This window comes from Rhodnius prolixus, unplaced genomic scaffold, assembly GCF_049639745.1.
Source record: "Rhodnius prolixus isolate KJV_2025 unplaced genomic scaffold, Rpr scaffold_6, whole genome shotgun sequence".
NCBI classification, from domain to species: Eukaryota; Metazoa; Arthropoda; class Insecta; order Hemiptera; family Reduviidae; genus Rhodnius; species Rhodnius prolixus.
The window spans coordinates 19,075,710-19,089,351 of record NW_027411634.1 but is presented as its reverse complement, the minus strand read 5'-3'; the positions used below and the strand labels follow the sequence as shown (position 1 = coordinate 19,089,351).

At 31.7% G+C, this 13,642-nt stretch overlaps 2 protein-coding genes across 2 annotated transcripts in view; one reads left to right on the top strand and one right to left on the bottom strand.

Moving 5' to 3' along the window:
* The first annotated feature begins 1,243 nt into the window (after positions 1 to 1,243).
* mbo (Nuclear pore complex protein Nup88) lies at positions 1,244 to 6,509 on the top strand. The gene is made up of 6 exons (XM_074141203.1): positions 1,244 to 2,123; positions 2,541 to 2,836; positions 3,889 to 4,153; positions 4,240 to 4,586; positions 5,296 to 5,442; positions 6,182 to 6,509. The coding sequence occupies exons 1-6, from the start codon at positions 1,428 to 1,430 to the stop codon at positions 6,417 to 6,419; spliced, it is 1,989 nt and encodes a 662-aa protein (XP_073997304.1). The 5' UTR covers positions 1,244 to 1,427; the 3' UTR covers positions 6,420 to 6,509.
* Positions 6,510 to 6,896: 387 nt separating this feature from the next.
* The window catches only part of Best1 (bestrophin 1), a 49,753-nt gene continuing 43,007 nt past the window's right edge, over positions 6,897 to 13,642 (bottom strand). The window contains exons 8-11 of the mRNA XM_074141202.1: positions 12,704 to 12,919; positions 12,029 to 12,263; positions 10,697 to 10,997; positions 6,897 to 10,457 (exon numbers count right to left, since the gene is read on the bottom strand). Coding sequence (XP_073997303.1) covers positions 10,124 to 10,457; positions 10,697 to 10,997; positions 12,029 to 12,263; positions 12,704 to 12,919 — 1,086 coding nt within the window. The 3' untranslated portion in view covers positions 6,897 to 10,123. The remainder of the gene's footprint in view (positions 10,458 to 10,696; positions 10,998 to 12,028; positions 12,264 to 12,703; positions 12,920 to 13,642) is intronic.

Here is a 13,642-nt window from a genome sequence, read left to right as displayed (position 1 = left end):
ATTGTAGACTTGAGGGGACGCTGGGCAATCTTCACATCTGACTCGCATAGGCTACCAAAATTCGGGGCATGTGGCAGAATAAGAACCTCACAATTTCATTCCTAGTTGCTTCTTGTAGACGTAGTCCTGAATAGACTATAGAACGGTCAAGTCCTTTAACTCTCTTATAGCATCCAACAAATTTGTCCCATTATCTGACAATTACAAGTAGAGTGGCCTCGTTGAGCCACAAAAACGACAATTGGCAACAATAATGGCGTCAGTAATCAAGTCACATAAAACTTACATGTGCACAGTCTTTGACTTAAGCAGACAAAAATGGTCAAGTAGGCGTCCATTTCCTTGGTAGAGCAATATAGTCAATTTATACTTTGAATCCGCTTAATCAATTCGCATGTCGATGAATGGTGGAATGGCGGTAATGTGTACCGCAGGCAGTAGCAAGCTAAAAGGCTGAGATTTAAGTTTGAACTTCGCTTTCACTTTACAAAGGGACGTCTGATTTCAATTTTCCCATTGCCAATATTGGTGTAATCTAGCATATCGGCGTGGTGCAGTCAACACCTACGCCGAAAGTGCCGTCAAAGCAATAATTTCACGCTTGAATACGATCTTAAGTAGCAATTTTTCCTTTTGGGCAGTTTTCATGAGGACAGTTTAAAAAAAATAACAATCGCTATAGATTTTGATTTGTTTTTTATGTATAAATATAGATTATAAATGTGTTAGACCAGTGATTCTCAACCTTTTTTTTGCCGCGGCATACTTTTAACAATGGCGGGTGTGAACTAGCGTTCAGGGACCGCCAAAAAATAAAATAAAAATAAAAATATTACTTTTAACAATTTCAAAATTTGGCGGTACACTAACAATAAGTTTAAAAGTATTTTAATGTTTATTTTTAAAATTAAAATAAAATAATAAGTGCTACAAAAACAACAGTATACAGTATGTTTAGTAAGGGATTAATTACAAGTTAATAATAAGAATACTTTTAACGAAAAATTTGAGATTGATGATTTCGTCCATATTTGGTCGTATAAACGATAATGCTACTCTCATATCGACTTCTACATTTACTATATGATTCTTATTGTATGCATTTTTAAAATTTGGCGGCACACTTCAAAACTTGGTTGAGAATCACTGTGTTAAGACTAAATAAAATTTTGATCTGCTCTAGTTCTACAACTGAAAAAAATTGGACACATGTTCATTTGACATTTTTATCTAAAACAAACTTTCCTAACAAATCCCTGAAGCTTTTATGTTTCCTTTGTATCTTTCTGGGCACATGGGGAATAAAATTACTGAGCAATGAACAGGTGAACATGCAACAGTATAACCTGTAGTTTTTACTAACTGTTATAAAGTTAACCTTGCTTTCTGAACTGTTTACTTTATAACATAAGTTTAACCTTCTCGCCATGGATGTTAGTGCTTTAGCTTCTCATAAAATATTTCAGAATTTAAAAAACAAGTCTCCTACGGGATCACCAAAATGTCTAGAACTGATGGATTGTGAGCAGGATTACTTGTTTGTCTGGGATAATCATGAAAGTGGTATCCATTGTCTGAATGTAAAACATTGCCTTCGGGACCGTGATTTAAAAAGCGAAGTACTTTTGATCCCAACCGTCGGACTTTCCTTTGAAGTTGAAAGAATAAAAGCGAATCTTTCTTGTACTTTCATTTGCATCTGGGGTATTCATGGTGTGGCGGTAGTAAGTATACCAGATAGTATGCCAAAAGCAGACAGAATTCACGTACCTTTTAGATCTTTCAGTGAACGCTTGTACCTCGGTGAACAGCGTGAATGTCGACAAGCTAAGTGGTATCCAGGATCTCCGACAGACACACATTTGGTTTCACTTTCTTCGGATGAATGTTTAAGATGTTACGATGCATGTACTGGTGATGTTGTGTGGAAATGCTTACTGTCGAAGCGTTCAGTGTGCCCTCATCCATCAGTTCCTAGCAAAGTTTCGCTTGGAGACACTCCAGTTGATTTTGATTTTGCACCTCCAATAAAGGATGAAGACCAAGATCCTCAGTGGCCAGTACTTGTACTTTGGGGAAATGGTGATGTATACTGCGCTTGGACAACCCTGTCTTATGAAAAGGTAAGGTATTCATAATTTACTGAACTAAGTCCAATATAAATGGTAATGAATCAAATCTAAGCTTGTTCTAGCTTAATTAGTAAGACAAGGCATTAAGAACTCAACAGAGAGAAGAAGTTAGTTTATGGTAGTAACTAAACTCTCATTCGAAAGTATCAAGTCATTAACCAACTTACAGCATTTAATTTTTTTCTAGTTTCAAATACATCTACAGCTTACTAACGTACGATGAAAATTTTTTTCTGTAACAAAAGAAAACTCCGTCCAGAGTCCCGTTGATGCTTTGTTGACTCCGAGGGTAAACGTGACGCTCCTTAATTAATATATATTCAGTAATCTTATTGAGAGCCTGGACCCTATTAGTTATCAAGTTCTTTCATTAGTCAATTCATCTTTCTACGTATTTCTGTTCTACAGGCTTTATTAACTGGACCTTTACGCATGTTTCCATCTTCTGATGATAACTATGGTTCAGATGCGTCCTCTATCTTGGTTACTGGAAGATGTCCGCCGCTAGTAATCCTTGCCACCAGCACTGGGACAATGTATCATACCTTATTAGTGAGTTCTGAAGAGGCTGAATCAAGATTAGATAAATCCTTATTAGTCGTTGAATCTGTGGAATTGGATATTGGTTTTAATATCAGTGGACAGGATGAGATTCCAGTAGCTTCACCTATATTACTTTATGGAGATCCAATTGATGTAGCGAGGTAAGTAGCATTTTAAAACATAAAAGCATCGTTAGATTAATGACACTAAATCAGGAATTGATTCCTTAGTCCATAAGAATTTTAAGTCAACTTCGGTTGTAAAACAATTTAATGAAACGTACGTCAATTTTTTTTCTTTTGTACCTTCTATTTAAAAAGCACTCAACTTTCTTTAAACAGGATTACATTTTTTTTGAATATCGCTAAAGCTTGCACTCTCTTGATAGTGTTTAAAGTGAAAATTTGCAAAACTTAAAGAATTGAACAAATTAATGCTCATTTTCCTAATTTTTGTTTTGAAGTTTTGAAAATCGTTTTTATAAAAGTGAAAATTCCACAAATTAACTAATTTCACGACTTAAATTGAAATTTAATTAATATCATCTTTGAATAAGCCATTTGTTATTCTCAGTCAAGGAAGGTAACACTTTCACGAGCTGCTTAATGTCTCAGATATTCTTGTTACTCTTCAGAGTAATTTTAATAGACAAATAAAATGGAGAAGTAGTTGTGAAAGTACAAGTTTAAAGAAAGTCTTTGAAATATGAAGAATTTGAAAATGTATTGTTCATATTAAGGTACAAAAACATTTTTCTTTATAAATAAAAAATACTCCGTCATTATGTTATTGTACTTCTGACAGGATGACACAATAATTCCACCTTACGAGATCTAGGTCATATATTCGGTTGTCCGTGCTATTTGAGGGTATCACCGTCAGGCTGATACCTGTTAAGTAGAAGTAGTACGGTCATAAGATCTACCATAACTTGAGAAACTTATATTCGAAAATCTGAAAGAAATGCAATATTCTTTAACTACTAAGAGAAAGGAGAAAACTAAGTAAGATAAAAGGGCTAAGTTTGTAGCATTTTAAGGAGGTATTCCTTAGATGTTAGCGAGTTACTTATTTTCCTCCTTCTGAACAAAGAAATCCATCCGTTAACTTTTATTATGGTCATCCTGTAAGAGATAATAATGATAGTATATTACACCATTTCAGAAATGTTTGGAATGGTCTTCATTCACTTTTTTTTTATATATTTATATAGGTATTTCTGCGTCCACACTGCTGGAGTCCATGGAATTACTGTCCCTCTAGTTTCTAAACTGCAAAACATTGAAGAAGAGAATGACGACATAGGCTCCTACAAAGAGGAGAGTGCGGTAGATTATTTACTTTGCACAAACGTTAGTGGCAGTAATACTTCATTTAACGAACCATTGGTTCCACTTGGTTGTTCCCTTATTAATTTATCAAAGAATTTATTTGTATTGCTTGGAGATGAACTTTGTAACATTCAGTTAATACCGAGAGTAAGTATTCTTCAATTAAATAAGTTTTTTTTCTAAAATAAAACTGAAAAATGCGCTGAATGAAAAATATATTTTATTATATGTAGATGCTGTACAGTATGGCCCCTCAAGATGTTGCCCAAGGACTTAAGTCCCCTTTGCGTACTGAAGGATTCTTATTGTTAATTGAAAGAACATTGCGTGAAAATTCAGCTTCAGGTTGTCCACTTATGAAACTTGCTCCAGGAACTACATCACGAGAATGGTTTGAAGTGTTTACTAGAGCAATTACATATCTAAATACCGTTGCAAGGACCCATAAGTCAGTAGCTTTACAGCTTGAAGCAAAAGCTTCCTCTGTGAATGTGACCATAAAAGCTTTAAAAAACGATATCTCTTTAATATTGGAGGAAAAAGCAGAATTGAAAGAGAGTGCTGAACGGATTGCTGACAGGTATTTTTTTTGTTTTACGTATTTGTTCACTTTAGTGTTTGTAATATTAGAAAATGTACCAAAGTTTTGACACTTTCGGTTTATTTTGACCTAGAAGTTTTTGTAAAGATCAGTTTAGCCAAATCTACTGTGACCGAAAAATTTGGATTTTTGATTTAAGGATATTGTCTTTAAAGTAATATCTGTAACTGGAATTGATGATCTGGCGTTTTCTTGAAATTACACCAAATTAACAACTTCCTCGTGAAGTTTAAATTTTTTTTTACACTAATTTAGCTAGGATTCTTTCAGAAACTCTGTCCTTGGAAAAAAAAGTAGAACTTAATTGCGGCTATAAAAGTCAGGAAATGCTTGTTTTTTCATTTTATATGCACTTGAAGTTCTACAAAACCTCTGATTGGCCTTTAGTAAGAATCAAGAGTTTTACGTTTTGAACTTATGGGTGTGTTTTGTAAGATAATTTCCAGTGTTTTGGAATTGTACTGATTACAAGTAGCCTTTGCCTTTTCAATGACATTTTATCTACTTTTGATAATGTTCCTATTTAGATATGTACATATTTTTATTTGAATTCAAGTTTAGCTATCCATTTATTTAAGATGTATAAGAAGACACAATAAGACTCCTCGTGGCTACGGTGCTTTGGGGCATAGGTCCCGTCCCTTTTCTAATCTAAGATATATAAAAATTTGCTTTCAATTTGTTAAAGTTATGAAGAACTGAAAGAGAAGCAAGCAGCTTTAGTTAAAAAATTAGAAAATGTTATGTTAAAAACATACAGCAAATCACCTGGACTCTCATGCCGAGAAATGTCAGCTTTGGAAAATCTGAATTCTATAGAAAAAAGGATGGAAAGGTAAATATAACTAAATTTTGAAACTTTTATAAATAAATTAAAAATATATAGAAATTCTGGTAGCCACTTCATTTCATTTTAGAGTTATCGTCTGGTTACATAGGTTAGCTCGTATTCTTGTTTAAGTGTGATATTGTTTTCAAGATATCCCGAAAATAGATAACCAGATCTTATTTTTAGGCACCGCGATGCCTATAATAAACAAAAAATAGAACTTTCAATATAATTCATTTAAATTATAGTTTTGTTTGAACTTAATGCTTGATGATTGGTTGGTAGATAGATGGTTTTGACAAAGCAGTTTTGATTGAAATAATAACTGTAAAATAGTACTTAACGTATTTTATTTCCGATATGAATTTCAATCCAGGTACTTAGTTTATGCTGTTAAGCGCGAACATACCTAAGGCAACCTTTCTTGTTTGCATCTCTCGCGCCTTAAGTCTCAATCCGCTTTTATGTCTGTTTATTTTAAATCAATCAAAAATTTCAAAATAAATAATCCTTACTAACTTAAACTGCGAGTTTGGATTGCTAACTTTATTTATAAAACCATTCTTTTATTTGATGTACTTTTTCAAGAAAACTTACTTTTTGGAATTCTGGGAGAATATCGGACCTTCAGGGAGTAAAGTTAGCCTTAAAAATATTAAAAAATGCATATCATGTTTACATTATCCCAAAAATTTACATATACGTATATATTTCTGTTTAATGTGTTGCTATAATAATTTTTTAGATATGAAAAAGACTTAAGAAGATTGAAATCAAATCTGCAGTATTTTAAGACAGTTAATAAGGACGATAGTTTCTCGGAAGGACAAAAGACCATGTACTTTGATGAATCTCGTGCCAAAGTTGTAAGGAAGCAATTGTCATCTTTGATGACAGACATTGGTGATATTACAAAAAGGGTCAAGACAATGAAGCTATCAATTAGTCATGCGGGTACACCTACAAAACCTTGCTTTCCATAATTTTGTTTTTGTAATACTTTCATTATAAATAACTGTACAAAGTATGTTAACATTTATATTTAAAATATATTTTTCAAAAAAAAAAAAATATTTAAGTGATTCTTAAGTATAATTATAAAAAATTTTCTTAAAAGACAACCTTTTCTCATAAAATTAACATTTCATCCCATTTCTTACGTGAACGTTTCAAACAGAAACATAGTTTGAATTAGTGATATTAGAAGTACTTCATTCAAACAAATCAACTGCAGACTTGTGGGGGCCTTTACTTATTTTGAACACATGCAATCAACTTTTCCAAACTAATAATAATATTCAGTGACCTTGAAAGGTTAATTTTCCCATTTTTCCAGACTGTTTATAAACAATTTTTTGCTCATTTTTATAAAATAATATTTCTCACCTAGAATCCACTGGAACAACTTTCTTAAAAACATTTAGAGATAACCATAGCGGGTAGGGATGAAATGAACTACATAAACTGAAAAAACTAATTGTAATTTTCAAATTTTCGAAGGAAACAAAACGAATCTTTTAATAAGCAACTATTCCCCTTTCTTATACACATTGACACAAAAATATTTTATGAAGACAAAGCAGACTTCCAATTTCTTTAAAACCTTACTCTAAATTATTTGTAAAGTTTTAATTTCTCCCATTTCTTCTAGCCCTTTGTGATGTAACATCTTTTATCAGGAAGGCGCCTTTTCTATCACAACTTAAGGAGAATGAGCTAAGATACTCAACCAAAAATATCTATTATTAACATGTTTAATAGATAAGGAACTTGTTTTCAACAATAACTTACCTTGGCGATCCCACGTCTCTAACTGCTCAGCTATCATGGCAGAATATTATTTATTAACAGTAAATAAATAATTTGTTACAACAAAAATAAGAAAACAAATTCTATTTTTAATGGAATGTCTTTTTATAGATGAAATATTTTAATTAATTTAGCGTTTATAGCATGAACGATTAACTGCCGAATTATTCAAAAATACATTTTTAAATACTTTTAAATATACCTAAATTATACTTGTATTTTAAAACCAATCATATTTGCTAAATTATGATAACAAATGAATCGTTATATATTCAAAACACATTTATAACTTGAATTGACAAAACAATTATTATCAGCTAAAGGAACTAATAGGTATAAATTTCATATTTCTTTTTTAAAAATCCATTAAAGAATGCTAGCAGTATATCATTTTGTGACTATACTATTATTCTTTAATGAATTCTTTAAAAAAAAAAAATCCAAAATTGAGAATAATGTATTGAGTCTACAAAAAAAAGAGATTCTAATATTTTTAAATGCCAAAAAATTAAAATACATTTCCTTAACTTTAATGTTAATAATAATCTTTACATTAAACTATATACAATAATCTTTGGACAAAATTAAAAAGTAAATTACTTTGGCAGGCACTGTTAGCACCAAATTTATAAAATAAATAAAAATAAAAGACACATTAATAACAAATTGATTAATTCCTATGATTCTGTTCAAAAATTTGTTAAGAAATTCCTACTAACCCTTTACCAGCTACAGGCACATAAGTATTCACCATCAGCTTTTCTTTCATGCTGAATTTTTAATGTTGTAATAATAGAATTTTGATGTTATGTGATGTAATGTACCGCCATTTATCTATCTTTACCAAGAGATATGTAAAAGTCTTGTTTAAATAGCCAAATGCACTGCGACCTTTAAGATCTACTTTGGCTACCTCAAGTGTCACAGTTCGCAAGAGATTGTGGGTGAGTACAATGTTTTAAATGTGAATGAGTGTGTATGATGGCAAGTTGCAACTCGATTCTTTTTTAAATTTCTACGTATACCCTTTGGCCGAAAAAAACATTTTAACGAGTAATAATGTAATAGCCGGATTAAAAAATTGTAGTCTATTTAGACTACATAATAATATACAGCACTTGCTAGGACAATTTAAAAGCCTTATTCACCCGCTTAAGGGAAGTATATTTAAAAATTCAGGCAAAACCGAATTTCTAAAAAAGGAAATTTGGTCATTGTGCATCACCAAAAGACGTAAGGCCGAACTGTCCAAAATTCAAGCGATTAACAATATTCCTATTTCGAAAACGACGAAACAAAAGCTTTTTGGTATCTTTACTTTACTACAGAAGATACAAAAAAAAATTCGCCCTTAGATTGAAAAAGGGCGCAATAATAAATATCAACGAGGTCTGCTTCAACATGTGTAAAAACATTTTAATTAATGAACCAATTCTACAACACCCGGACTTTTCTAAGGAATTCATCCTTAAAACTGACATTAGCAACGTTATGATTAGCGTACTGCTTAGCCAGAAAGTGGATAAAACATACCTCCCCGCACCTTATGCCAGTCGAACGTTAAACCTTGAATTCAACAATTCAATAATTAAGGAGCTACTACCCTTACACTAAATCACTTATACTTCTTAAGCATGCAACATCTGGAATCAAACGGAATCGCAGAAAGATTCCATTCCATCTTGTAGAACTTATTAGAATTCTAAAAAATCGTGAAGAATTTAACAAAGATAGTTAGAAATGAAAGTAAACTATGTAGTCCTTGCCTACTGACAATTAAAATCTAACCCCATATTCGAAATGGAGTTTAGAAACACAATTAACCAACAATTACTTTATTAATCTCCAACAAAAAACCAAGGCACTTTATAATCACATCAGAGACAAGAACATTAGAGAAAAAAACAAAACTAGAGAAACACCCCCAGAGACACCTAAAGAAGTCTATGTTAAATGTAAGAAAGAATCGATACAAAGAACCAATTTAAAATAGCCATCATAACGCCAAGACATCACAATAGACAAACCAAAATTCATATGTCTAATATTAAACGCCCTAGGAAAACTCACCAGTGAATCTGTTCTAGGTCGCTCACAATCCTTGTCAGAGGGCTGGAGGTAAAGAAAATATCTCACAACCCCAGTATTTTGCCTATCAAAATTTAGGACTAGCCAATCGGACATACAAGGTCCTGCGAGAGTTAGAAATAAATTGAGTCCTCATATAATGGGATTGGGTCATCAGTGAACTTGGCCTGTCAACCATGGAGAGTTCTTTCTACACCAAAAAGATAAAGATGATGATTACTCTAACTTGACTTTCAAGTAAACTGAACCATAACATCAAATTTACTGGATACAACATTTGTTTTAGTTGCAAATATTTCTAATAAAGAGAATCTTAACAAGGTCATTTCCTTTTACAATAACATATGATTCACACACACTCAATCCTTTCTTAAGGATGTTCAAGAATCTTTAATTGTGATGTAGTAATAACATTCCACTTAGTAAAGTTTACTTATTACACGATCTTTAAAAAAGCATTAAAAGTGAAGCTGGCAAATCTGCTACTTCTCTAAGGTCTAATTAGCTGGTAAAGGATTGCCCACAATTTAAAAAAATTGCCAATGACTAATTGTAATTAATTGTATCCTAAGAACAAAATTAAGTGTTGTAGTGCACTTAGAGATCACATGGCGTGAACTAAACGTAAACTAATTAATACTGAAAAACATATTACAATAATTCACTGGTTAAATTCTTACTTATAATGTCTTTGAATAAGTCATAGTGTCTTTAAAAACACTATTTGTTTTAAATAAATTCCTTCTATTTATCACATAATTCTCATTTAAATTAAATTTAAAAAAAAAAACTACTTATCTTTACTTTGAGGTAATAAAAATGCTTGCGAATCAGTTGTCATATCTAACAAAGCAAAATCATCATCTGTTGGCGAAGGACCTCGGCTACTTGCAATCGCACTTATTGATCTTGCAAACATAATTCTCTCCATATCTTTCCGTCGTTCTTCTTTTAATCGAGCAAATTCATCTAGATTATCGTTTTCTGAAGTAGTCGATGAAGATATAGAATTAGTATCGCCACCAGCATTATTATTCTGACCTATACTGCCAGATCCTAGACCAGAACTATTATCCAATCCTGGTGCAGACTTAACTGACATCAAATCACCCCCTGCAGTAGATCTAAAATACAGAATCAAAATTTACAAAGAAAATGAAGAAATGATCATTTTCACATCTACTCCTTTTTGCAATAATGCAAAGCTTCTTTCGTTGTAAAAATACATTTTTTGCATTAAAAGAGAGACATATGAACTCATGACCTTGACTTTAAGGTCAAGTGAAACATAATATAATGACCTAGCCTTTACAATTATGTAATAAAAATAAGAATCATAAAAACATAAATTAGATATACTCACACAGCAGGTGACACTGCTACAGTTGGAGGCAAAGAAGTGGCTGGATGTGTAAAAGGAAGAGCATTACCAGGATTTGGCCGTCTTTTCGGAACAGCTACCGGCTGAGTAGGAGCATTTTGAAAGATACTTTGAGCTGTAGGCCTCTGTTCAGGAGCCTTGCCAGCCATTGATGTAATCGTAGTTTGTTCATCTACCTCTTCTATAACCTGGTCAGCAATTCTCATTGAACCTCCTCCTACAGGTGGTAATTTTCCAGCCAAACTTGTACTACTTTGGCTTTCACTTAACCTAGGCGGACCACCTGTAAATAAAAAATTGAAGAAGAATTTCACTAACTTTACGACGTTTACACTTATAAAATCTATTTGAGACAATTTCAAAAATTTTCATAATACATTACATACCGCAATTTAACTGAAATTAAATTTGAAATTTTTCTAAATGCTTAATGCGAATGATAGGGGGAGAGAACCGCAAAAATTTTTTTCTAGTTCGTTATTACCAACTGAATTTTGTTTGCTTACAAACAAGATGAAATTTCAACGAATCTCAATTTCAATATTAACTAATGTTCTGGTGTAGAGGTAGGTAAGTCAAACATTAAATAGAAAAACCTAATAGTTCATTTAACCAGAAATAAAAAGAAATTTATAGTTAAGTAACTTAGCCAACCACCGCCAACCTGATCGGTAGCTGAACATTAAACCTGCGAGAATAACAGGCATTACTTAACTTTTCTTGGGTATATAAAAAACAAAACAACACACTTTACCCAATTTTACCGTATAACCAGGCAAACGCTTGAATTATTCCAAGCAGTCACAATTCCAAGAGCCTATTTTAAGTTAGTAATCAAATCAAGAGCGCCAAATTAGATAGCAATGATTCACTTCACTTGCGGCAGACTATATGAAACAAATCTATAATCCGTTTCTTGTTTAGGTCTTTAAATTCGTTTTTAAACAAAATTTAAACCTCTTCTTTCACAGAAGAGCTTTCTATTTGATTTGATACTTTTTGGATTTTTTTTTGTGTTTCCCAATTACAAAAAAGATTAAACACTGCCTACGAAGTGAAATTTAGGTTTCTGCCGACTTTGATTTGACCTTTCCCTTACATCAACTTAATAAATCGAATTTGGTACTGTTTGTGAATAATAACGTAGTGAACTAAATCAGCAAATCTTTTTTTAGTGCACTCAGTGGCACTTTACGCACTTACCAAATAGGTAAGAATTCATATTATTTAATTTTAAAAAATCTATCTCAGAAATTCAGTTCAATATATAATTAAAAATATGTGTTTTAATGCAATAAATAAACGTAGACTAACCATCTACCATTACAGGAGCAGAAGGGGTTCCAGCAGTCGAAGCGGAAGAATCCCTTGATAATAATCGCCTGACTACGGACGTCACAGAACCTATTCTATGTAGCGAAGTTGAATGTGAGCCCATGTTATTTACAGAAGTGTTTGAACCTCCAGACATTGTTCTAGGTCTCATCATACTGACTCTTGATGAAGAACGACCAACCACAAAATGAATACCACTTTGGTTATCGTCACACTGAAATAAAAAGTACAAAATTCAGAAATAGATTGCAAAAAAAAAAACGGGAGAAAGGCCCATGATTATTGATTTTTACCATAGATTCTGTAGATATCTCAAAGAATTAAGTTCAACATTATTATTATTATTTTTTTACCTAATTTGCCTATTTAATCTCAATTTTATGTTATCTTATAGTTTATTCAGTTTCATTTATATTTTTTATTAGTATTTATTTTATGAAAGTTTCTTTTTTTACTTATTCTGTTTTTGGAAGTATTAGTTTTCTTGTGTATTCATTATCTCAACTCTTTGTATGTGATTGCACAAAACAAATAAATAAATCAATAAAAATCAACAATCAGGTCACAAGAATATTTAGTTATTGTTTATTGTTCAATTAATATGAATTCATCACAACTTCTAAAAGAGATAATATATATGAAAATAATACATACCAATCCATCCTCTACTTTAACACTCTGTGGATTTATATATTCAGCATCAACGTTAGAGACCGCGATATTAGCTGTGGAAGGCTGTGGTACTTTGTCTTTGAATGGCTGGGATGCAACAGTATGAGGTAATTCTGTAGGAAATACTTCTTCCCAGTACTGATCTTTGATTAATTCTGGATGCTCATGGTGCATTTCATCCACTATGAGGTAGGAAACCTGTACATACATTCATTTGTATTTATATTAAGTAGAAATTAATTAAACTGGTACAATTAAGTCAAGAGACAATTCAACGATTTTATCTTGTTAAAATTTTATAATTCTAAATGGCAAGATACTTTTTAAACTTGGAATTTATAAAAGAGTAAGTGTCTTGTTTGATTCTTTATAAGTATTCCACGTATTTTTGAAGAGTTGACATAAAGTCCAGGAAAGAAATCAACTTAGAATCGTTATTTTTCCTCAATCCCATTTAATAATTAACTTAAATCTCTTAAAATAAATCGAATTTACTATAATAATGCAAGAACCTGGGTGACAAAAAATATAAAAAGCTCCTGCAATAAAAAGCTAAAAGCGAACATTTTATTGACAACACTTTTGCTACCACTAGAGATTCTCCTGAACTATAATAATTAGATTTATTAAAAAACAAAAATTAAAGTATTTTTTTTTTAAATTATTAGTTTATCAAGATTTTTAAAAAACGTAGAAGCTTGATTAGTAAAATTGGCAAAACAGCGTTCAGTACAGTCTCACTTTTGATTAAAGAGTTTTGATCTACAATTACTATAGATTCATGCATCTCAAGACAACGATTCGAGTCTTCTAATAATATGAAATTTACAAAACGAATAGATACATATTTGATAAACAATAAATTAAAATCACTAAATGCACTTTTAGTACTGTAATAGATGTTTTGCAGAAAAGTATACA

Bases quoted from the DNA above. Each gene is read 5' to 3' on its own strand.
- mbo (XM_074141203.1), top strand. From the start codon at position 1,428: ATGGATGTTAGTGCTTTAGCTTCTCATAAAATATTTCAGAATTTAAAA. The intron at 2,124-2,540 runs GTAAGGTATTCA...TCTGTTCTACAG, and splicing joins CAACCCTGTCTTATGAAAAG to GCTTTATTAACTGGACCTTT. The intron at 4,587-5,295 runs GTATTTTTTTTG...AATTTGTTAAAG, and splicing joins GCTGAACGGATTGCTGACAG to TTATGAAGAACTGAAAGAGA.